We start from the raw sequence: 24,890 nt of genomic DNA, 5'->3' as shown, positions 1-24,890 counted from the left end.
CCTCCACTTACTGAGGTGTAGATGTCTGGAGACAGCTGAATTTAGACGAGGACAGAATTGAGGGGGTTGCAAAAGACCAATTAGGTACTACAGAAATAAGTTTCCTGCAATCGCTGAGTGTCTGCCAGGCATGTCTTTGGGCTTCCTCTGAGAGCAGTTGCTTCAAGGCAATGTTTTTAGAAAATTGGAATCTGTCATCTCAGAAGGTGTGTGAAACTCCTTATCTGGCCATTATGAGGCATCTTGCTCATTTGCTTCATACTATGTCAAGCAGTAAAGAGAAATACTGTCACAAAATTAGGTATGTTCACATATAAAGAAGAGATGTGAAATTCCATACCCTTGGTTAGGCTGCTGACCATGCCTCTGAGGTCAGTATGGAGACATTTCCTTGGGGAAGTGGAAGGTTTGAGTGGTGAAGAAGTTTGGAAGTTCATTCCAGAACCATTTCTCTCCAAATACATATCATTCTATAATTAATAATAAATAACATTTTAAAAGTGAGCTATTTCATACAGGTAGCAAAAATAGTTTTTATACAGGCAGCAAAAGTTCAGTGTTCTCCATTCAAATGTCTGCATAAGGAGCCAGTGTGGTCATTCTGCTGTCAAATTTAAGACCGAAAGCATCTCAATAAGTGGGAAGTTGTTGACATCTTAGTTTGCCTCAGCAAAGAGCGAGAGAGAAAAGCTAAATCATACCATTAAACAGGGATTTACATCTTCAGATGATTTTGACAACCACTGGGTATTAGAGCTTGCAGGAGGCTCTGTGTCATGGTTCTCCTCCAAGGTTAATCATTGTCAGTGACCCCTTAACTTCTGCTTTATATAGTGTGGGCTAATTTACCCTTCTAAAGCTTCTTCTCAGGAAGTCTGAGGTCTCCAGTTCCATTCCCTTTTTCTGATACCCCATTTTGTTTTCTTTAAAGACTATTACACTACTAGAAAGTGAAAAATGAAGAAAAAAGGAAAAAAAAAATCCTGTGCCTTTCAGGATAGAGGGAGCCTGTGATAATTATTTTTAGTCATATAAATGCATTTCTTTGCCCGAGTGCACGTTTATCACAGAGGTGCTTCCTTCTACTGGATATCTAATTATCAGTGATCACACATAGCATTTTTGGCACAAGTCAAATTAGGAGTGATTAGCTATAGGATCAGTTGGAAATTTTTCAGAGGGCCTGATTTGCATTGGAGGGAACCAATTAATCCTAAGCAACACATTTCGCAGCAACACAGCATTTCTGACAGATTTTCCAATGGGTTGCAAGCAGGTTTCATGACTTGGCTGCCTGTCAGGTACTATCAGAAGTCTGTTGGGTGTTTTGCCAGTTTACCCACCTGGGCTCTTATGAGCCAAATCCAAGGGCTTTGCTCCCGGAACATCCTGACAGCCTGTTCCCGGAGCCCAAAGATTTCAAACTATGGGGGTCCAGGATGTCCCTACAACACAGGAGATCTTCAAGCTGCCAAGCTTTTCTCATAGCCCTACTCTCACAGCCTAGGTAATATCTATCTGCCCCAAAAGTGTCATTTTGCCCAAGAGCTGGAAGACCGTGTCCCCAGCTCGAAGCTGGTCTGCTGCCCGCTGACGTTGCCACATTCCCCATTGGGGTGACTCCTGAGATGTGACAGCTGGGAAACTGATACTGCTATTTGGCGATGGACAGCTGTGAGATATGCAGGAATCACATCGGTATCGCTGAGCTGCTGCCAAGCAACCTGAGAGCATATTTCACTTGGGGGACAGCCCAGAAATTAAATGACCACTTGATTCTCACAACAAAGCCAAATATATATATATTTGTGTGTGTGTGTGTGTGTGTATGTGTATGTATGTATGTATAATTGCTTATTTCAGCGTTGCAAAATTAATAAAGCATGAGAGGATGATCAGTGAGCCACAGACTCCGAGAATCAAGTGGTCATTTAATTTCTGGGCTGGTCGTAGCTACCAAAGAAGCAAAAAGGTCTTGGAAACAATTAATTTTCTCAGCAAGTCAGGCTATTGCATTGCAATATGAATTTGTCAGATGAATGTTTAGCTTAGTGTTTGAATCCACTCACCCACACAGGCATATCCACATCCCTCTGTGACAGGAAAATTGTTTCTCCCTTTTAAAGCTAATCTCTCCGAGGTAAATGTGAAGCTCAGAGCACATGCAGTCACCTTCAATCTTCCTTTTGGGTTTGAGATGGCTGCATTTGTTTGCATTTGTGAAAGATGTGTTAATGGATAAAATATCAATCAGTCGCTCCGAGATTTGCACGGGCGATGATGACTAAGCCCTTGTGCAAGATGAACTGACTGTGAAAGGCGAGAAGCACGTGCGTGGTGGGAGAAAAAAAGAGCTCCTGCAGGCTGCAGGGGCGACTGCGCACGTGGGAAGTTCAGGGTGACCTTTCCGACTGCTGGAGGGTTCGGGGTCCTCGGCTCAGCCCCATGGCAGCCTGATGCACAGGACTGGGTGGTTGGGGCACCCAAAAGTCACGCTGTGTTCGGCCTTCAAGCATGCACCATTTCCCTCTCTGTGTTTTACAGGGCAGCTGAACAAAGATGTCACATACAGTCAACTTTATTCTTTCCTTAACTGCCTGCAGGTAAGATTTCCCTCTTTGGTTTATGAGATATCCTTTGCTTTCTCTCCATTGGTCTACTACTAAAGCACAGCTTTCCTTGCTTGTGCAGGTGAGTCCTTGCAGTGGCTGGCTGACTTCCAACGAGACCCTCAGGAATTTGACCTCAGAGGTAAGTCCGGTGAAGGCTGCACGCAGGCGTCCCGGTTGTGTCAACAGTCTTTGAATTTACTCTGCCTGTGTATTTGAGGATACAAACCTCATATCTCAAATGCAGAATGTCAGCTCGGGCTTTTCTCCCAAAGATAGAGGCAAGATGTGGAAACGTACATCTGTTCTCTTCAAACGCCTCTCAAGCTCGAGGATATAGCATGGTTAAGTTAAGGGATTCATAGCGGTAGTCTCATTCTGATTTCTCAGCTCTCCAAATGTATTCCCAAGGGATGTGATCTCCCTGAGACATGAATGTTCAGGTTCTTGTTCTTTAAGAAGAAAATATACTTTATAAGAAAGAAAAGGCATATGAATCCAGTAGCTATGAGTACAAAAAGCCAATTGCATAGATTTTGCTGGCAGCAGGAGCAGGCCCTGAAAGCAAGATCCCTACTCTTTGTTTGGGATTTGTGCTAATTTTACTCAGACACATTTCTGTGGACTTAATCGCCAGATGGTCTGACCAAGGAGCATCCAAACTCAGTGCATGAATGGGAGCAGGCAGAACAGAGATGTCTTTTAAAACCCACCCTAAAAATCTGGCTACAGAAATGAATGTCACGTAATATCAGGCACTTACTTACTCCCTTTCAGTGCTACAAAATGTTAATCTTCCCCCTCTGCAGCTATGTAAAGGAGCCTGTAGTCAAACAGTGTCAAAGGTGTTGTGGCTGTGTGTAATTATATTAATGTTTGCATTCACTAGGTAAAAAATATGGCCTCAAATTTCCCAATGTTTATATGTGTGTTTCATTTTATGCCCCCTCCCTCTTGACTTTAGAGAAGGCAAAGAAGCACATTGCTAAGTCATTGCAGGATTAGAGCCAATGTGTTAGTACAAACAATGCACAAAATTCAGTACATGTAACTTCTGTCCATTAACAATTCCTGTGTCTGCAGGATATGAATTAATCTTCCTTCTGAGTTCCTGTCTGAAACTAATTGTCTATGTTATCATCCAAACTGTGCATGTTAAATATTTAGGAGATTCTGATCTCTGTTACAGCTGTAGAAATCACACTGGATATGTGAGCTAGGTAGAGGTCCGACGGAGACAATTTATTCTAAGGCAAGTGAGAGCAGAATTTGGTCCGGATAGATAAGTGTTAGCACTCACAACACGACAGCGGGAAGGTTAATGGGAAAGGAGAAAAATTTCCCCGTACAAAAAGTTTCAGTTTTCTTTAAGAGGAACGGAAATGACAGGGCTCCCATGCATCAAGAAGCCTCCGAAGATGAGATTCAGCATGACAATAGGGGAGTGAGGACACTACTAAAAGAAGTGTCTAATAAAATAACTATATGCTGTATTAACCTTATTATATCCGGTGAAGCTCACTGCAGTCTCCAGTGAAGTTTTGCATCATAAGCTATCATCTCCCGAAAGCCCAAAGGCTAATGAGGTTCAGTGTAAGTCTATGGTATAATGAAGTCCATTTCACCTTCTTTCCCCCAGTTAAAACGACAGTATTAGCTTTCAAATTCCTGATTGCACATCGGTGACGAAAGCTGAATTCATACAAAGCAGTGTGAGTAGCAATGAATTGTCATTAAATTGCTTGTTTTTTGCAGAGAGCATTACAACTCTCCAATGTCCTAAAAGAAATAGCAAGATCTGAGAAATTCAGCAACTTTGATATTTTCTACATGGATTTCCCACTGAGACAAAGTAAGTTGCTTTTTTCTCTTGCTTTTGCTCTCAAGAAGCATTTAGGCATTGGTGCTGGGCTGCTAATAGCACTTTTTATATGTTAGCTCTCTGTAGCAACTAGACAGCAACATAGCCAGCCCACCTGGGCAAACTTGGGAGCGGGGCAGGAGACACTAGGGAGCTGTGAACTGTCTTTTCCTGCTGTCCCTCATGGACGCATGCAGCACAGCGCTAGGCATTGGGCACTGAGTGTTGGGCATTTGGCATCAGCGCTGGGTGTCAGGTATTGGAAGTTGAGCATTGAGCGCTGGCTGTCACCATCTGCACCAGGTGCTGCAGGGTGGCCCACTCCCCGGGCCACCCTTACGCAGCGGTAAAGGCACCAACCCCACCATGGGTGGAGTGAACCCCATGTGCAGTAGGAATCACAAAAGTAGGCAGTGTAAGTACGGAGGTGGAGAAGTAACATCAGGTAAAAATGCCTCCTGCTGATCCACTGCAGCTTCTCTGGCTAGTTAATGAGAAAAGAAACAGCATATATGCACTGGTGCCGGTGGCCTGTGCAAGTTATAATGCACGCTATTACTGTCTGGGCTTCCCATTGCATTTTCTGGGATGAGCAGAGCCTCAGACGGTGAGTTTTTCCCAGCCACTTTTCCTACCTGAGCAACACAGCCGCCCTCTCCTGACGCAGTATTTGCAAAAGCACAAACTTCTCTCCTGTGATGAACTTCCCTAGGCTTCCTTAAGTACCCACATAATATTGTAACTCCAACTTACAAAATCCTTCCTTATGTGATCTTAACGGTCATTAGGAAAGCGGATTACCTAAATCACTTCCTTCTGCAATTGGCACTTAAAAAACAAAAAACAAGGAAAAAAAGGCCTTTTCTTTGCTACTGTTAGTGTGAGGGGACCCAGGCTGTCTCATTTCAGTGTCACTTGTCCTCCTGTCCTGCAACTGTTGTGCAGAGCCTGGCTTTGACTCCTCCAGAAGCTCCTGGAGGCTGCTGTCAGGCCCCCCTGGAGATGCCATGTCCTCAGGCTGAACAAGCCCCATCCCGTGGGCTCTCCTCATGGGCTGAGAGCTCCAGCCCCGCCACTATGGAGGCCTCCTCTGTGAGCAGGAATTTCTGAAGGGACAGAAACACCCTGGCAATACTTCAAAATGTGCCTCTCTCACACCCCTCCGCATCAGTGGCTGCCAGTCCTTGGAAACATACAGCTGTCAAGGCACCTAAGATTATCACCAAAAAAAGTCAGTTGTATCCAAATCCTATCAAAATTCACAAACTTATTTATCCTGCATGACCCAGTTCAGGAGCTGGTTCTGGGTCTCATGCAGACCGTAGAGGAGGAGGAGGAGATAAAAGATGATGGGAGGGTGAGTCTTTCTGTCTAAAACTTTAGCTCAGAGATGTAGACACCACTGTCAAATTAGATATTGTAGCACATCTTCCGGATGTCCAAGCCTGTTTGTGAATTCTGTCTCAGCTACTTAATATTTAACAAGTCATTAAGATTTGGAACAAACTACCTGCTGGGTAGGCAAATTACTTTAATAACTTAAATTACTAACTTTAGGTAATTTATTTGCTTTCATGAAAAGAAACATCTTAATATAATTTGCTGTTCTTGATTACATCGCATTAAATAAATGAGGTAAACAAAATCACACACGCACATACAAACATCAGCTCTGAAAGACACTTTTTGCAAAGTTTCCTGCAGCCCTGGAGCCAATGACTTCATCTTCCTGTCAGTAAAGCTGTCAGCTCTTGAGTGTGCTCATAAGCAAGTTATGGCTGCTGACCTACTTTTCTGGTTTCTTTCTGAAGCAACTGCAAATCCCTCCTTAGGCTCTCCAGACATCAAATATTTAGCAGTGGTTGCATGCTGTGATCAGTGCATTGACTTCAGGCTGGCCTGTGCATCTATATATATATCCATATATATACATCGCAGCTCCCAGTTTTCTTGCAATTAAATTTGGGCACTAGCATCTATTCTAGGTGGACATTCAAGTTAGATGTTGGCTTTAGCTGAAAAACTGAGTAGTTTCTTTAAGGAGGAGTGTGATAAATTTGGGGGGCGGAGAAATTTGGCTTTTTCTTAATGTGGATGTGACTCTAGTCAAGTCTAGGCAACAGGCACTGTTAAGACTAACGTTGGACTTACCCAGTTGAAGGGTGTGTTTGTCCAAGGACTGCTCTAGGGCTTTCAGAGATCAACTATAATGGGCCAAATTCACTTATCGTGATACAAATGGGTTCCACTTGCTCATCTACTTGTGCTGGCATTGGGACATTAGTCCCTCTACAAAGTAAAACACCATACACAGTCTCATACTCAATATATAATATCATACTTAACAATTTAGGCAGGCTTACCCTATGTATATTGTGTGTGTGTGTATGTGCACATGTGTGTGCACTCCACGGTTTAAGATAAAGTAGGTGACATATCTCATGTTTTGCAAAATTGAAGCAAGCCCCCAAACCCTGTGCCTTTAAACAGGTTACTTTAGTGTTAAATTAAGTATCTTGTGTCTGTTTCTATTGTCAAAACTGGAATATTACCACTAAAATCTATAAATTCAAGCTAGAATGAGGACTTTCACATCACTTTTGGACACAATAGCCAGGGTCCAACAAACAGCAGTGAGTCTAAATCAAAAATGTAGTATTTGAAAGGAGAACATTTTTCTCCTGACAGGATGCCTGCATAATGCTATTAAGAATTCTTAATCCGTCATTATAAAAGAAATTATTGAATTTAGAGCCTGCTAATGCCATATCCACTCGTCCAGTGTTTGATCATTCTATAACCCTTTGAAGAGGGAAAGCTTTATACTCTGCTGATCGCTCTGGGGCTTACAGTACAGCGTCATTTGCATTGAATGTCATGCTTATGCAATTCAAAAAGGTTATTTTTTGTTAGAGTTGAAAAAGACCACTCAGAAGAAAAGTAACTGAAAATGACATGCTATTCCTGAAGCTATCAGCCCATGTGAATATTGTGTTACCATCTCTTTCTCTAAAAAGCCCTGTTTTCTTTATCTTTTCTTTTTCCTTTTTCTTTCTTTCTTTTTTATTTTTTTTCCACTCTGCTAAAGATGCAACCTAATTGGAAAATGCGAAAGTGTTACATCAGTATTAAATAGTTTATGGCCGTACTTGCTACGGCGTCAGCCTCGGCTGGAAAGGAAAGTGAGTTGTTTTACAGTCCTTTAGGTTTAAAGAGCTTCCTTGCATAAATACCAAGGATCAAAAGTCATAATAATAACAACAATAACAAAAAAGGCTTAGACGCTGCCCCCGAGGGAAAGGGGGAGCGCACACGATGCCGGCTTTGACAGCTTTGTACGAGTTACCGTGGTGGCGGCGGCGACGTGGAGCTGCCGTGCGGGGAGGCGAGGCGGGGGGCGCGCGCCCGTGCCCGCTGCTAACCCCTCTCTGCTCCCCTGCTCTGCAGCGGCGGCCGAGTGGCGCCGGATGGGCGGCGAGCCCTGGCAGCTGATCGAGCCTGTCGACGGCTTCCACCCCAGCCAGGTAAAGACCCAACCTCAAAACGGGGCCCGTCACGCCGGGGTGGCGGTGGCGGGGAGGTGGGGGAGAGCACCCAGGCACCCTGTGGGGCCGCCTGCCCCGGCGGGGTGCCGAAATGATGCTTTTTCCGGGTCTGAGCGTGGGTGCTGCAGCTGGTGCAAAGCTTTCTGCGTCGGAGCTGCGCGCGCAAGGCGGTTCGTGCTCTGCCAGCACGGCAAACACCAGCAAAGTCTCACCTGAACTATCTTGGCAGCCGCGCTGCAGTCACCCCCAGTATCAAAGTTAACAGGAGGCATTGAGCAATCCAGAACTCCTAAAAGCAAAGGTCCTGATATCACCACCCTGAGGTAGGCAACCTGGGACGTAAAATTAAACCATAGAGGGTGACTTATCTGCAAGAGCCCCAGGGTTGTGTCACAAGCCACCAACGGCTCGGGCAAACTTAATGGCTTTGTAAAGTTTAACCAATTGACAACAGGTAAACCCAGCTGCCCGTGCTTTCGATCCTGGCTCTTCTAGGGTGTCTGAGCAAGAATTCAGGTTGGCTAAATTAGGAGCAAACAAATTGCAGAAAGTGGGGGAGAAGCTGATGGAGATGTACATCAACAGTGGAGCCAATGTCCCTGTCTCCCCCTTTGCCAGAAAGCTCTGCCAGGCAGCAAAAAAAGCAACATCTGCTCCTCACTGGTTATTTTTAGAGACGGGGCCACAAGCGTGCTGCTACCTGCTGCTGCGAGCCAAACCTGCAGGCAAACCAGGCAGCCCGAACCCCTGACTTGCTGGGTCTGGGCAGCCCTGGGGGGACTGCGGAGTCACATTCCTCCAGGTAGCAGTGTGAAGGACACGGTTTCAAGGGTGCTGCTTCCCTGCTTCTGGCCGTGCAGTCTCTTCGCTGCCCAGACCAGCACAGTATGAGTGTCAAAGCCGAATTAAGCACTTTGGTCACTATTTTTTACACTTGTGCAGGCCAGCTGAAGCAATACGGGAGCTTGCTTACCCTTGCCAAGGCAAAAGGGACTCCTGTTCAAAAAGGAGCCTCCGTTAGAGCAGCAGCTCCTGCCTTGCTCCAGGCAGTGCCGCGAGAGAGCTGCGTGAAAGAGCGAGCTCACAGCCGGAGGCCATGGAGAAGGCACGTTCGGCTTTTTTTTACTGCAGGCCTTTCGAAATGAAGCAATTAGGGAAAACCTGGCAAATGAAATGAGAGGGAAAACAATGATGAAATGAGCCCCATTCCCAACCCCACCATCTGGGGAAACTTTGTGATGCGAAGAATCTGGAGCGGAGAGGGAAAAAAAGGTCTTTGTACCATTTTTATTCCTTATCCTGCGGCTGGCCTGAGGCATCTTAGAGCCACCAGCAGCAGCACGGGTGCCCAGGCTTGCTGGACCACAGCTGCTCCCCCGTGCGCTTGCCCACATCCCACGGGCTTCTGGAAGGCGGCAGAGGTGACCACAGCAAGTCCTGATCTGGCACGGCTCCTTCCGAACCCAAAGCAGAGCTGCAGGAAGGCCTTCAGGGCAGCCACAAGCCGACGGCTCCTGGTGTGCCAAGCTGCAGGATCCCGCCAAGGGGGGCCAGACTATCCCCATTTCACTCCCTCCGGAGCTGGCATCCCACAGCCGTTACAACCTCCCACTGCCGCCGTTCGGATGACGTTAATGCTTTTATAGGTGCATTTTCCCTTGCGCTCAAGGTGCCAGCTGTAGATATGCTTCACTTCAAGTGAGTTATTGCCCTTCTAGGATTTATTAATTAGCCTTATCCAAACATCCACCACTTTAAGTCCATTTTTCTTTTCCTGCTGCTTTACAGGATGCTGTTACCAACGTACCACTATTTGGACGGAGACATAGCACTCTGCTCTGAAAGAGTGGCTGTCTTAATAAAAAGAAGGGGGAGAGGGGAAGTGTGTGCATAGGGTGATATTTAAGAGTACACTTGAGAGGGATAAACAATTCACTCTTCATGCTAGTTTATGCTAGTTTTTTTTTTTTTTTTTTTTTTTTTTTTTTTTTAAGTTTTACTTTATACTGACATGAATGCCTCTGGTCAGGTATTGCTTTAATACCGTATAGTTCTGCCTAGTGGGAGAGAATTGATGCTGTTCAGCTTGTCAAATGAATGAAGTCTCTTATTTCAAGCTCTGCAGCTATTCTCCCGTCCTTATGTATGGCTTGACAAATAAATATGATAGGGAAGACCTGGTTTGGGGCATTTTCACTGAATCTTCTCTGTGAAGTTCTCAAAGCACTTGACAAGTATTCATGAATATTCAAATTGAGCAGTATCCCAAGGAGTGCATAGACATCATAGGTCCTGTTTCAGATGCAGAGAAACTTCTGAGTTTGGGGTATGAGTACTGCAGTGCCCCTGTGTGCCAAGAGTGAGCTGGAGGGACAGCAATACACAAGCGGGCAGGTCTGATACCTGCATCTGGATTTCACCAGCTGCTTACCTGGTGAACCTTCCTGATTGAATACTGTGCATATATTTTAAGGAGAAGGAAGGGAGTGGGGGGGAAGAAAGAAACAGCAACATTCCATTTCTCCTGTTAGAGCTGTTTTGTTTTTCGCGAGTTGGACAAAGACTAAACTAGGACACTCAAGCAGCAAAACTCCCCATAGCCCCCACTCTAGAGAGTATTTTATATTTAAAAATCCTTGAAAGAAGGGATAAATGCCAAATGCTCATTTATTCAGCCAAGCCCAGAGCTACATTCTCTTACTGAAATTTTCTTGTGAAGAACGGGGTCTTCCTGGGTTTTTTATTAACTCACAAAACAGAAGGTTGCAGACACTCATTCTCAGCATAATCATATTCCTATTAAGTTCCAAAGATAAAATACAGCTCTGAGTTTTCCAAAACACCCAAATTAGGCCATAGGTGGAAGAAATTCACACCATTTGCTTTTGAAATTTAAAGCAAGATACCTAACTTGGTCCTACTAAGTTCCCTCTGTGGTTGTCTGGGAGATGCTGTTCCCCAAAGCTGTTTGAATCCCTGCTCAGGTGTCCACTGAAGAAATCTCACTTTCTCTTTCCGTTGACTACACAAGGAGCCTGGAGACTTTTCCAGCATCTCTTCTTTACTGCAAAAAATCTCACTGGAAACCATTCTGAGTGCCAGATGGCTTCAGGACACCGCTTCTTTCACGAGCAGCCGATTGCTTTGTTTGTGTGGCACCACCGCGCATTACAAGAGGCTCCTGTATAACTGACTTTGTTTCTTGCTTTATGGAGTTTCCACAGAGGATGCTAAAGCCGCAAGCCTCACAAACTGGGACCTCTTTGAGCTGCTTGGAAGATTCTTAATGATTATGTACAGGCAGGAAAGCACAGCTGGAGCGTGATTAGCTTCTCCCTTATCTCTTTTCTTAAGTCATAGCAATGGACTTTCCAACCAGAAAAAAGCAAAAAGCTGAAACACCACATACCAGATTAGCTGTTTATTTACATTTTGCTGAAGTGTGCGCTCATCCCTAGTTCAGTGGACAAGGAAAAAGTAGATATGCAGAAGCTGCTAAAATAACAAAGCCACCTCCCAACTCCAGTTACCCAGGGCTCTGTGAGGAATGTATATGATTTCCTCAAAAATTTGCTTAGAATTTGTTACCTTCACAAAAAACTAATTGAAAAAACAATATGAATTGTAGCTGTTCTCAAAGATTGAGCTCTTTGAGATTTTAAAATACCAACAAGCAAAGTAATTTCTAGAATTAAGAACACGTCTCTGTGCCACGTCGCTCATTGAGATTAAATTATCCAGACCATCAGCACAATACAAATAGGTCTCTGAGCTGGACCTATATAGTTTAGGGCATTCTAGGCATACACATCTTATCCTGCAGTCAACAGAGCAGTGTAGAGCACACCTCTAGTGTTCAGAAGCTGCATCATGCAAAGATAGTTTAAAAAAGAAAAGAAAACAAAATAAAAAAAGCCACCACCCCTATTAAAACAAACTAGGGATGGCCTGGGGATCTGTAACGGCCCCTTAGGGGCCAGAACAGACCATTCTATTGCTGATGGGTCACAACTATCTTTGGCATGAGGCTTCCCAAAGAAAAATGTGTTTGTCATGTTAGAAAATTTGACTAGGAAAAACCTTCATATTACACAATCTACCTTCTGCCCCAACACCACTGCTAGTTTAATGAAACCTCAAGTGACCAGAGTCCAAGACCTTCCACCCCACAACTGTGGCTCTTTGTACGTGAGCTCTGAATAAAAGGAAGCTTTTGTCTCCTGGCCCATCATTACAGCTTCTTTCAAAAGCACAGCATTTAAAAATGGTGCATTAAAATAGCTTTGTTAGCTCTATTTAAGCCTCATAATCACAACTAATGTGAGAGCGAGTTTTTGCATTGAAAGTAAAGTGTAACTATAGGTAAGAAGCTACAGTAAAAATGCATTAACAGGGTGTGAAAACTTAGTTAAAGGAGAATCAGGCTGTTCTCTCTTCCCCTCTCTCCTCCCCTTGATGTTTTTCATTTTGGCAGCACTGCAGACACAATTTATCTTCTGTACATGACTTCTGCTACTGAGCGGAAAAGCTATTTAACAACTTTCTGCAGTTTTCATGGAAAAAGGCTCTGAAGCCAATCAGTAGCAGGTGTGAACTTAGCAAATCGTAGCTGGTTAGCGTTGAGCCTAGATATAATTGGGCCTCTTTTTCCTAAACCCCATGGTTTCCAAATAGGAGAGCAAAGAGAAAATTTATCAGAGGTATGAGAAGATTTTAGGAGCCTGAATTCCTCTGGACTTGCAAGAGACCTATGCATTATATCCAAGTGGTGCTTTTGAAATACTTTCAAAATGTTTGGAGAAAAAAAAATCAGACCTCATGTCTTTTGAACAGACATTATAGGCATGAGGAATAAGTTGGAGACTACCATTAGGCTGTATGACTTACTGTTTGCTTGTTTCATAGGTATATTTACCTATAACTGATAAAATAATTTACATAAGAGACAACACATTTTTAAGGGAATGTGGAATTGTATGCTTGCCAATTGCACATACATTCCCATTTTCCTTTATGCTGAGTAGCTTAAAAACAAGGTTAGTTCCATGTAATACTTAACATTTTATTTTTAAAAAGCCTTTTTGGAGACATCTTTTTCATTCTACAGGAAACAAGTGATCAGACTTTTGCTGATAAATCAAGTCCTTGCTTGGTCAGAGAGGGGCAAATATGTAGTCCTCATCTTCTTTTTATTGTTCAGGTGGATTTTGCCCTGTTGAGGCAGCTGAAATCAAGTATTTTCTTTGATTAGAGATTACTTTCCGCCATTTGGTTATACAGTGAAGTCTTGCTTCTGGTAGTGACTTCTGAGTGCTACCATGAAACAAGTACATTATAGAGGTGCAAGAAATTGATAATATTTGTACTGTTTGCAGATTGCCGCAGCACTCGGAACAAGCATTACCTGGCAGAAGGCATTACATGAATGGCCTCAAGTGCTTGGAAAGGAGAATCCTTATAACAACCAGATTGAGGCTATATTCAGAGATCAAGGTGGACACTGATTTCAAAACTGCTAGAGCCCTACAGCACATTTACGGTGATGCTTCTCAGTGCATTCCAGGAAACAAGATGATTAAAGACAGAAGAAGATGAGAGAGCATACAAGACATCAAAGTCGGACTGCTTCTTCCCCCGAATAGCAGTACAAAGAGCCAGTGAGGATAGCACAACAGCACCCTTTTCAATGTTGTATCTTAGCTACAAAGTCTGCCACCTCTACAAGCAGGCCATGTTTTTGCTGTGGAGCCACAAAAATAAAATCACAGGGTGCCTGTGAGCCAGGCCACTTATTGTACTAGTTTGCAAATCCATAACTTGTTCTACTTATGACAAATTCCTAGCCCTACCTCATCTTTTTTTTTTTTTTTTTTTTTTTTTTTCCTGCAAAAGCATCTTTCTGGGCTTTCCATTTATACTATTTCAACAGTTAATCTGATCCCAAAAGGGGAAGAAAAAAACCCAAACTCATTATGTTGCTCTAAACTGTGTATATGTAGTTGCCCTGACTGTCAATACATTATTTAGCTGCTATTTGCTTATTAAAACGTGCTAGGAATAACAAGGCACCAGAATTTTGATTTGCCTGCAGTATTAGTTCAGCCTGACTGTGCACAGGTTCTTTTCTCCCACCATTAACAAGACAGTAACTTGACAACCCTTCATGTATCTACAATAGGTTGCTTTTTAAAGCTTTAATACATTTTTAGTCTCTTGCCTCAGAACAAATGCAATAGGCCCAGTCCTGTGCCTTTTACAGATATGACCTAGAGAATCACTGAAGCTGATGAGCAATCCTTACCTGCACTACTTTACATGTAGAACAGAGAGTTCAGAATGACTAGGAGTTCTTTGATCAGCTTACCCAAGGAGGTAAAGGGAGGAAGAAATTAAAAATTAGAGAGAGCTCTACCCACTGCAGCCCTAATGGTGATAAAGCATTTGTATCTTTCCTATTATCAGGCAAAATACAACTGGCACTAACCACACTTGGAAAAATCTGGTAAATGCAAAGTGTTCACACAACACAACTAAAATCCATCTAAACTAACCAAAGCACAAACTTGGTCAGCTCCTTGCTCTGAATTTGTCCAATGCTTAAGGCACTGGGTATCTTCACATATGATCCACCTTGTAGTTAAAAAAATAAATAAGATGGCCTGGCCATACACAGACCCGCGCACACTGGCCACTGGAGATGCAGCTGATCAATATTTTGAATGGGCAGAGGGTGACTTGCAAGCCCTGTCTTGATTGAAGAGTGTATTTTGCTATCCTAGGTCCTTAATTTTTATTGGTGCAGGCACAACTGCATCTTTTATTAGATAAGAGTACCTCTGGGACAACTAACATTTGAGGAAACATTCAAGTCACCTAACCTTAGGAAACCAAACGGGAATACACACCTTAACAGAATGACACTTACTAAAAAGGCTTCAATTCATTCAAGGCATTTAGATGCCACCAAAATATCAGCTATCCGCCAGGAAACAGTTTCAGCTCTACAGAAGCATGTCTCAGGAAGACAGTATTGAAAGTGGGAGAAAGAAGCCTACCTGCTTCCTGTACAACTTCTCGCTGCCAAGTAGCATAACATTCAATACACATGGGCCAGGTGGAACATCATATAACTATTTCTTTACCTATTTAGACTTCCTATCTTTCATTAAAAATAGGAAAAGAACAAAAAAACCAAGAGCATCCATGTGATTTTACTACAGACCAGGAACAGAGACAATTATACAATCAGATCAGATAATTTCTAATACACCAAAGTTTGGAAGCATAGCAATTAAAGGCAGGGGGAGGGGAGACAACAACACTGTGTTTAGCAGCCAAATTTCCAGGCAATCCCACTGCAAATTATTGTATTCCATTTGAGGTTCAGCTTTAATAATTCCAATTAGGAGTTTTATAAGCTAGTAAAACTGAAATTTCCTCAGCTAAAATAGGCTTCATGGCCCAGAGCAGAGTATGTTCCATTTTTAGACTTTTTCTTTTATGTGAGCATCTTGAATTTTTGAACAATGGAAAAAAAGTTTCTTATGAAATTGAAATGACTTGTTCTCAATTAAAAAAAAAAAAAAAAAAAAGTACCTGAATCCCAAGGCTCTTAGATTTACCCTAGCAGTATAATTACTCGATATTTGATGCAGTAAGAGTTTTTGAGGGATTTCATGAAATGGGTTTACCACTGGTGACAGAGCACCAGCCAAACTATTTTCTCACTCCTCAGAGCAATCCCTGCAGTTCAGCACTAAAATTAGGCTGTACACAGCAACTTGATCTGTAACTAATGTTACAACTACTTGTGAATAAAAATGATTTTCTGGCCTATTATGCCATCACCTTTACAACCATGATGTTTCTCCATTATTTCAAAGAATGTAAAAAACTGCCAAATACCTGCATCCTCAATCATTAGTCACTTCCAGTAATATTGTAAAAATAAATGTCCCCTATTCAAACAAACTGTACATAAAAAGCTTACTTACTCTAAAGCAGCAACACACTACTCTCAGCTCATGCTGTTAACTTAATTGTCTCCTGATCCTTAAATTTGTTAAAGATGACAAATGCACGGGGAAGAGAAATAAACCACAAGGCAGGGAGGTGTTCCTCTTGGAGAGCTAAGTCCTTCTGTGATATTCAAGCTTTAGAGTAGTACAGATTTCTAGAAAAAATGTTTTTTCAAAGTTGTCTGCCCCCTGCCAGATTTGGACATGTGAATACAAGGGGATTATGTCACTTGCTGGTTCCAATGCATTGTAAATAGGAATTTCTTTGTTATTTTGCTGTTCCCTTTACTTTACTTTGTAAAGACTTAAAACTTTGAAATAAGACAGTAGAAACATTTATTTTTGATGTCTAGAACTACATCTATAGCTACCTGAAGCTATTTGACTTGATTTAGTTTGGCCTCTTCCAAAAGAGATCACCTACAAATATGGAAACAAAAAAAAAAGTCCTGCAGAGCAGAAAGCTCTCACTGCTTGGTGCTGTTCTTCTCTCTGTCTCTTTCAAACAGTTACTGTTATTCAGGTTTATACTTTAGCAAAAATTCAGATATATCATGCATGACCTCTAGGACTACGGGCTGCAAACACAGCACAATCACTTCTTAAAGTTATGATATAGCACAAGTCTATATTGAACTGATGTTCTCTAGTCCCTTTGCTTTTACTATTCATCAAGGCTTCAGCACACCAGCAGCCAAATGCATTGTTGTCATAATTGTCCTTCCTCGTAACAGCATTTTCCTTGCTCCTCTCACGTCTACTTTGAGTTACTCAGAAAGCAAACAACTCTTCTCCACCCAGCCAACCATTCTGCAATATTTTCCACAGCTCACCTTTGGAAGCAATGGGGAGAAAGGGATGAGGGAGGGCACACAGAAATGCAAGCCAGTAAAGGTGTAAACGGAGGCTTGCTGCTAAGTTAATGTCATAGGCTTCTGCTGACTGCAGTAGTATGTGTTGACATCATCACTGATACCTTGTGCTTGGACCTCATCACCCAGGTCAGCTTTTCACACAAGAATCAACTCTTTGCTTTCTAACTTGCATCACCTGTTACATTTTGTACTGTACAGTTTGAACATTTCTTTGATGAGAACATTTTTTCATCTTAAGCAATAAACAAACTCAGACTAGCTTCTATAATGGATAATAGCCCAATTAAGCTTTGTAGGAGAAAGATTAAGAGAAATACCTGTCCTATACAGAAGTATATTACTCCCTTACAAATATATATATATATGTATACATGTACATATACACACACACATATACATGTAAGGGAGTAATATACTTCTCTATAGGATAGGTGTTTCTCTTCTTCCTATTAAGGTTAAATGGGCTATTATATAGCCGTGTGTGTGTGTGTGTGTATCTCCATTCTTAACTCCCTTCTGCAGACTCAGTCTTTAGGTTTTTACATTTAGTGATATCTATTGACATCTTATTGGAAGTTTAAGGTGGGCAAACAGCCTACCATGTATTCACAGATGAAACTTGCTCTTTCACAGCCTCTACATTCATGTAGGAAAGATGTGGGAAGGGGAGAGTTATAGAGACAGGACAGTCAGCAAAAAGCACAAGTTGGGATGCCTGCAGCAGGTGCATGCAGCCGCAGAAGCGCGTACAGGACATGATTATGGAGGATCCTCTTGCACCCCTCCTGGGAAACATGCATGCTGAATTACCTCTCTGAAATGCCTGTACACCAATGCACGTAGCACAGGGAATAAATAGGAAGAATTAGAGATCTGTGTACAGTTGCAGGGCCACGATCTTACTGCAATTATAGAGACATGGTGGGATAGCTCATATGACTCGAATGCTGTCATGGATAACAACGTGCTCTTTAGGAAATAAAGGCCAGGAAGTCAAGGTGGTGGAGTTGCTCTTTATGTGATAGAGCAACTGCAGTGTGTTGAGCTCTGCCTAGGGGTGGATGAAGAGCAGCAAGTCAAGGGCTTATGGGTGAGGATTAAAGGGCAGCCTTACATGGGGGACACTGTTGTGGATATTTACTATAGGCCACCTGATCAGGAAGGGGAAGTCAATGAAGCCTTCCACAGACAGCTGGAAGTAGCCTCATGATCACAGGCCCTGGTTCTTATGAGGGACTCCAACCACCCTGATATCTGCTGGAAAGACAAAAGAGCTGGGCACAAGCAGTCCAGGAGATCCTTGCAGAGTGTTGATGATAACTTTTGGACAAAGGTGGCAGAGGAGCCAACGAGGAGAGATGTCCTGCTGGACATTGTACTAACAAACAAAGAAGGACTTCTTGGAGATGTGAAGGTTGGGGGCAGCCTTGACTATACAGTGACCATGAGATGGAGGAGTTCAGGCTCCTGTGTGGAGGAAGCAAGGCAATAGGTAAGATCGCAACCCTGGACTTCAGGAGAGCAGCCTCTTCAGGGACCTACTTGAAAAAAATCCAATAGGTTAGGGCCCTAGAATGAAGCAGGGAGTCCAAGAGAACTGGTTAATATTCAAGTGTGACTTTCTCCAAACCCAAGATTGGTGCATCCCTATGAGTAAGAAGTCCATCAAAGGGGCAAGAGACCTGCACAGATGAGCAAGGAGCCCCTGGCAAAACTCAAACAGAAGTACATGGAATGTGGAAAAAGGGACAGGTCACTCAGGAGGAATGTAAGAATACTATCAGAGTATGCAGGGATGTGATGAGGAAGGCTAAGGCCCATTTGGAATTAAATCTGGCAGGGATGTCAAGGACAAGGGCTTCTTGAAATAAGTCAGTAGCAAAAGGAAGACTAGGAAAAATAGGGGCCTGCTGATGAAAGTGTTGATAGCCCTGGTGATGAAGGATACAGAGAAGGCAGAGTTACCGAATGCCTTCTTTGCTTCAGTCTTTATTGCTAAGGCATCCCAGAGCCTGGAGTCAAGAGAGAAAGTCTGGAGAAAGGAAGACTTTCCTTCGGTTGAGGAGGAAAGGCTTAGATATTTAGGCAAATTTGACATCCACAAATCCATGGGTCCTGATGGGATGTACCCATGAGTGCTGAGGGAGCTGGTGGATGTTATTGCTAAGCCATCCTCCATCTTCAAAAGATCATGGAAAACAGGAGAGGTGCCTGAGGAATGAAAGAAAGCCAATGTCACTCTGGTCTTCAAAAGTAGCAAGGAGGACGACCCAGGAAACTAGAAGCCAGTCAGCCTCACCTCCACTCTTGGAACAGCTCATCCTGCATGTCATGTCTGAGCATATGGAGGAAAAATAAGGTGATCAGGAGCAGCCAGCATGGATTCACCAAGGGGAAATCCTGCTTAACCAACCTGATAGCCTTCTACGATGGAATGACTGGCTGGGTAGATGAGGGCAGAGCAGTGGATGTTGGGTACCTTGACTTCAGCAAGGCTTTTGACACTGTCTCCCATAACATCCTCCTAGATAAGCTCAGGAAGTGTGGGTTAGACAAGTGGACAGTGAGGTGGATTGAGAACTGGCTGAAAGGCAGAGCTCAGAGGGTTGTCAGCAGCAGCACAGAATCTAGTTGTCCTCTAGGTCAGTACTGGGGCCAGTCTTGTTCAACTTATTCACCAGTGACCTGGATGAAGGGAAAGAGTGCTTCCTCAGCAAGTTTGCTGATGATACCAAGCTGGGTACACCAGAGGACTGTGCTGCCATTCAGAGAGACCTGGACAGGCTGGGGAGTTGGGCAGAGAGGAACCTCCTGAGGTTCAACGAGGGCAAGTGCAGGGTCCTGCACCTAGGGAAAAATAACCCGAGGCACCAGTACAGGCTAGGGGCTGACCTGGAAAGCAGCTTTACAGAGAAGGACCTGGAAGTCTTGGTGGACAAGTTAACCATGAGTCAGCAATGTGCCCTTGTGGCCAGGCAGCCAGTGCTATCCTGGAGTGCATTAGGAAGAGTGTGGACAGCACATCAAGGGAGGTAATCCTCCCTCTCTAATCAGCCCTGGTGAGGCTGGGGTACTGGAATACTCTGTCCAATTCTAGGTTCCCCAGTAAGAGAGACATGGAGCTACTGGAAGGAATCCAGCATACTAGAGCATCTCCCCTATAAGGAAAGGCTGCAAGAACTGGGCCTGTTCAGCCTGGAGAAAAGGCCTTATACAAATTCCCCTAAGGGAGAGTGTCAAGAGGATGGGGCCAGACTCTTTTCAGTGGTGCCAAGAAACAGGACAAGAGCCAACAGGCACAAACTGAGACACAGGAAGTTCCACCTGAAGATGAGGAAAAACTTCTTTACTGTGAGAGTAACAGAGCCCTGGACCAAGTTGCCCAAAGAGGTTGTGGAGTCTCCTTCTCTGGAGATATTCAAAACTCATATGGATGTGATCCTGTGCAACATGCTTTAGGTAACTCTGCTTGAGCAGGGAGGTTGGAATAGATGATCTCCAGAGGTCTCTTCCAACCCCAACTATTCTGTGATTCTGTATATTCCAGCCAGTTCATGGTGACTACCCACTGACAATCTGGTCTCCCACTAGAAAATTTAGTGCTAGGTACCCCTGAAGCATCGTATGATCTTTCCAAACCAAGCAGTATTTTGGGATACACATACTGAACGGAACCCTTTCCTAAACAGCATATGAGATCCAGCTTTTCTTCAACCTACCAATTAGTGCCTCAAGTGCAAAGATTATACTAGGAGAAACAACTTAAAGTGTTTTATCATTTATTTTAAGGGAATATAATAAATCAATACATAATTTGGAAATATTTAAAGACATCAGAAAAAGAAAACTAGATTTAAAAGCAATAGTACAAAAATAGCAGGATGAAAACAGTATAGCTGACAGAATTTAGTGTTTCAAGTATGAATATAACAGCAATAGCAATTTTAAGTATTTCACTATTGCATTCACAATAGCGAGGTAATGAGATAGTATTTCACTAAGCCCAGTGAGAAGCTGTGAAAATTGCAGATTTGATTTTAACTGAATAGTTTTGTCACTTTAATGATAATCTGAAATGCAATGCTTACCTGCATTTATGGACATGTCTATGGTGGGGGGGGAGGGAACCATATTTATGGCCAGTAGAGCATTAGTTGGTACACAGCAGCTTTGTAGTGTCTTATGGAGAAAAGACTTCTACAACATATTCCTGGTTCTCAAATGGAAGAGAATTCTAATTTATACAAACCTGAGTTCCAGGAAACACTGACATTTAAAACCCTAAAACTAAGTTTTCTATATAGAGGTCCTAGTAGAAATATTCAAGACCTTTCCTTACTATGAAAGTGCAATTTACTGCATACATAATTCCACACCTGTAAACCACATAGTATACTATGCCATGCACTTATCCATACCAGTTTGTATAAGAAGCAGCAAACAAAATCTAATATAAAGAGCTATGAATACATCTTTTGTTCTGACCACAAGGACACCGTGCAATCAAAAAAATTCTTGTACTGTATGCTGTAGAACAGAATTTACTGGTAACTTTTATGTTTGATCATTACAAAAAAAGGTCTCCCTCCAACATGAAAGCACTATGCTTGTTAGAGAACTCAGAGCTATTGTTCCTTTTAGGGAGCTGAGTTACTTATTTAGTAAGCTTGCTTTTTAATCAGAAGTGTGATTTCCTGCAATAATTTAGTTGTTTCAAAAAGAAAATAAGATATTTAGTTAAAAAAAGACTTTCAAGGAAGGAGGAGTTGCATAAATACTTAGCACATTCAGAAACTACTAGTTGCTTCCTAAGTATTTAGGACATTCAGAAACAGCTAGTTGCTTCCTATCATACTAAAATGCTAGGAAGAAAAGTTTAAAATTCTTAAAGTGAAATAAAAATACTGCATAACATAGTCCTGTATAATGGCATGTGCTCTCTCAAATTTAAAGCATTTTAAGTAGCCCAGAAGACCTTCCACAAATTCATTACAAGTTGCATAATTCGCATGGTTTTCACATACATATTTTCTTAATATTTCCCTTCCATAGTTTAAAGCTTTCCAATAGGTTTGTAACAGGCATCGGGCTGCCACATGCGAAGGTCAACGAGAACTTGATTGAGCTTTTGCATCCAGAGGTTACGCTCTTCTTTAGTATCAGCAGACAGCCAGTTCCTACAAAGCAAAGAATCCCATGAATTTAATACCTGTCTTCTTCCACCTCTCCTTAGTTATCCTGAAAATGGTGAAATTTATCCTTTCAATGGAAGCCCAAGTCAGGGCATCATTACTGTGGTGGTAAGCAATAACAACAACAAAGTTTACATAGATCTGCAAGATTACCAAGAGGCATGGCATTTTCACTTCTGAAAATGAAGTTTAGTTCTTTGTTCTCAGAAGCCTGAAAGGGGACAGTAGGGCAAAATAGGACTAAAAGTGAACAAAACAGCTTAAGTGTTATTCCAGTTTCCTAGTGTTTAATTGAGCTTTGCACTGGCACATCAGAATCATTACGCTATAAGGCCAGTACAAAGCCATCGCAAAAGGGTTAATTTTTCCATGACCATTAAAACACCACCCACATACGTCATTATTTTTCCACTTACTTCGTGACACAGAGTGTGTCTCTGCATTGGCTGACAAGAGTCTCTCTGTCATCTTCCCTCTGAGGACGAACAGTTATTAACTCAAAAGTGTTGGGACGGGCACAGAACTCTCGGTTGGCTGGTTCAATCTGACGATTAGTACAGTTAGCCAAGTTTATCCGGCCCAAAGGATGCTGAAAGTGAATTTGGTTAATAATATTGCAATCAGGACTAATTCTGCAAAATGTATGCTTCACAATTTTACTATGTCAAGGGAATTAAAAAAATCTGATTTATTCCATCTGTAAAAGGGATTTCACTTCTTACATTTTAAAGAACCATGTTTGAAGCAGGGTACTGCAGACAACAGAATACGCCCTGCTCTGCCACCCACAATATAGCTAACAGATCCATCCCTTACCACAGAATTATATTCTAAAGAAACAAACCCTACCTTTTCTTTGTTTTTAAAGAAAAAAGAGGGACTTTGGTTTTAAATTCTCAAATCATAGAGGTTTCAGTTTGATAGAACAAATCCTGCCAAGACCTGCAGAAATCAAACCTTTCAGGGATGCTTGCATCATTCTTGTCAAAACGTATAAGCATATGGATTCATCTTTAAGCATGCCGCTAAAGGTGCCTAAGTTCGGAGTTCAGCACCTCTAGCTCCCTCTATAGTCAACAGCTAGGCTCCTTCACAGAACATTTCAAGTTTTAAGGCCATTGTCTTGGTGCCTTTCCACTATCTAGGGAGCCTCAGCTGCATGCCTAAAGTTAGTTACAGACCTTGGCTCTGATTCATCACACCTACAGAATGCCTTATCAGAGAAACATCACAAGCAGCTCTTGGAAAAGAGCTTGCTATTTATTGTGCATGTTCTCTATACTATTTCACAGACAGGTAATATAACTTAGGTTACAGGAAAAAGTAGAACTCTGTTTCAAGGAACATTAGATTAATCAAGAAAATTGTTGCAAGTTGGCCTATTGGTACAACCAGGGGAAATCTTTACTAAAATAATTTCACGATTTAAAGTGATCAATGACCAACACTGATAGCTTTGGGCTATATCTATCTTTGCAAGGTAGAATGGTCATGGTAGAGGGAGGAAGAGGCATTTCATTAGGATAGAGTTTAACCCTGAAGTAAAGAGAATATATCAAAAGAATATAGCCAACCCTTTCTCAGTTAGAATGATAGTGATAAAAGTCTGGAAGTTTCTTCTTCTCACAACCCAAAACTTCTTTCTTAAGAATAAAAACAAAACAGGAAATTTTCTTGCCCAACTCAATTTCTTGCCTATCTTTTATTACAGAAGACAGATTTTTCCTCTCTCCTGGCAGAGAGAGAGGTTACATTGATATATTTTGGCAATGTCAACCTTCAGCATATGGTCTTCCTCTGTTAGCAGGGAAGAAACTAGATTCAGGCATCTGGATTAGTATAGAAGACCCAAAAGGACCAGAGTTTGCCACGGAGTTTGGGAAAAAAAAAAAAAAAAAAAAAAAAAAAAAAAAAAAAAAGTGTTCTGCCAACAAACAAGCAAGCTTTTAATGGTAAATTGCTTAAGTGAGTCAGAAAAACCCTCCTGAAAGTAGTCCTTAGAAGAAGCTGAAAATATTTTAGTACATATTGCAGGAATACACTATGGAGACAAGCAGGTTCACATTAGTGACAGAAGAACCTCTTATCTGATTCATTAGCCAAATGATGATGGTTTTTTGCAAGAACCATTTAAAAGCATCAGTTTCAGTTATATGGGAGAGCTGGAAGAAAACAGTGAATGCTAATATGCTAGGCTTTAAGCACAGCTATGCTTCTACAATATAGAAGAATTGCCCACTCTAATTCTTCATTAGAAGTGTTAATGTCATTGTTTTGTCTAAAACCTAAGGCAACAGGATATAGTCCATTTATTACAGAAGTCTGGATCAATTTAATTTAAATAATCACTATATCAGTCATTTAACAAGTGTAATGAAAAGAGGATTCAGGAGTCCAATAAATTAAAAAATTAGAAGTTGATCTTTAATGTTTATGTTGGCAATTTATTTTAATGAATGCAGGACTAGGCAATGTCCTGCCTTAAGACCCTTAAGGGAACATTAAACAAGCATCTTTCTCCACTTTTGCTCTTCCTCATCAAATAAAGTGGTCACTTTCTGAATTTGCCTTGATTTAGGTCACATTTATGAATACAAGTCTCTCCCATTCCCCAAGGAATCTCTAGGAGCTTGAATCTCATGCTTTGAATACACCTACCTGTTTTATTCCAAAGCATTACTATCATTAAAAATGAACGGGTAGTTACATAAAGTACTGCAGAACTTCCCTCACCCTTAAAATAGGGACACATATGGACACACACCTTATTTAATCGTGAGCTTTATAAAT

The 24,890-nt window shown here is 42.2% G+C and overlaps 2 protein-coding genes across 3 annotated transcripts in view; one reads left to right on the top strand and one right to left on the bottom strand.

The window, feature by feature from the left end:
- The window catches only part of AOAH (acyloxyacyl hydrolase), an 87,397-nt gene extending 71,526 nt beyond the window's left edge, over positions 1–15,871 (top strand). For both annotated transcript variants that reach the window (XM_062569558.1, XM_062569559.1), the window contains exons 18-22: positions 2,545–2,603; positions 2,692–2,751; positions 4,365–4,461; positions 7,918–7,994; positions 13,391–15,871. In XM_062569558.1, the coding sequence (XP_062425542.1) occupies positions 2,545–2,603; positions 2,692–2,751; positions 4,365–4,461; positions 7,918–7,994; positions 13,391–13,519 (422 nt within the window). In that variant the 3' untranslated portion in view covers positions 13,520–15,871. The remainder of the gene's footprint in view (positions 1–2,544; positions 2,604–2,691; positions 2,752–4,364; positions 4,462–7,917; positions 7,995–13,390) is intronic.
- A 5,960-nt stretch (positions 15,872–21,831) lies between these two features.
- ANLN (anillin, actin binding protein) overlaps positions 21,832–24,890 on the bottom strand; it is a 28,557-nt gene continuing 25,498 nt past the window's right edge. Inside the window, exons 24-25 of the mRNA XM_062567905.1 lie at positions 22,517–22,689; positions 21,832–22,085 (exon numbers count right to left, since the gene is read on the bottom strand). Coding sequence (XP_062423889.1) covers positions 21,962–22,085; positions 22,517–22,689 — 297 coding nt within the window. The 3' untranslated portion in view covers positions 21,832–21,961. The remainder of the gene's footprint in view (positions 22,086–22,516; positions 22,690–24,890) is intronic.

This window comes from Rhea pennata, chromosome 2, assembly GCF_028389875.1.
Source record: "Rhea pennata isolate bPtePen1 chromosome 2, bPtePen1.pri, whole genome shotgun sequence".
In the NCBI taxonomy this organism is placed as follows: Eukaryota; Metazoa; Chordata; class Aves; order Rheiformes; family Rheidae; genus Rhea; species Rhea pennata.
Note: the sequence above shows the minus strand (reverse complement) of the source record. Positions and strands in the feature narration are given on the sequence as shown.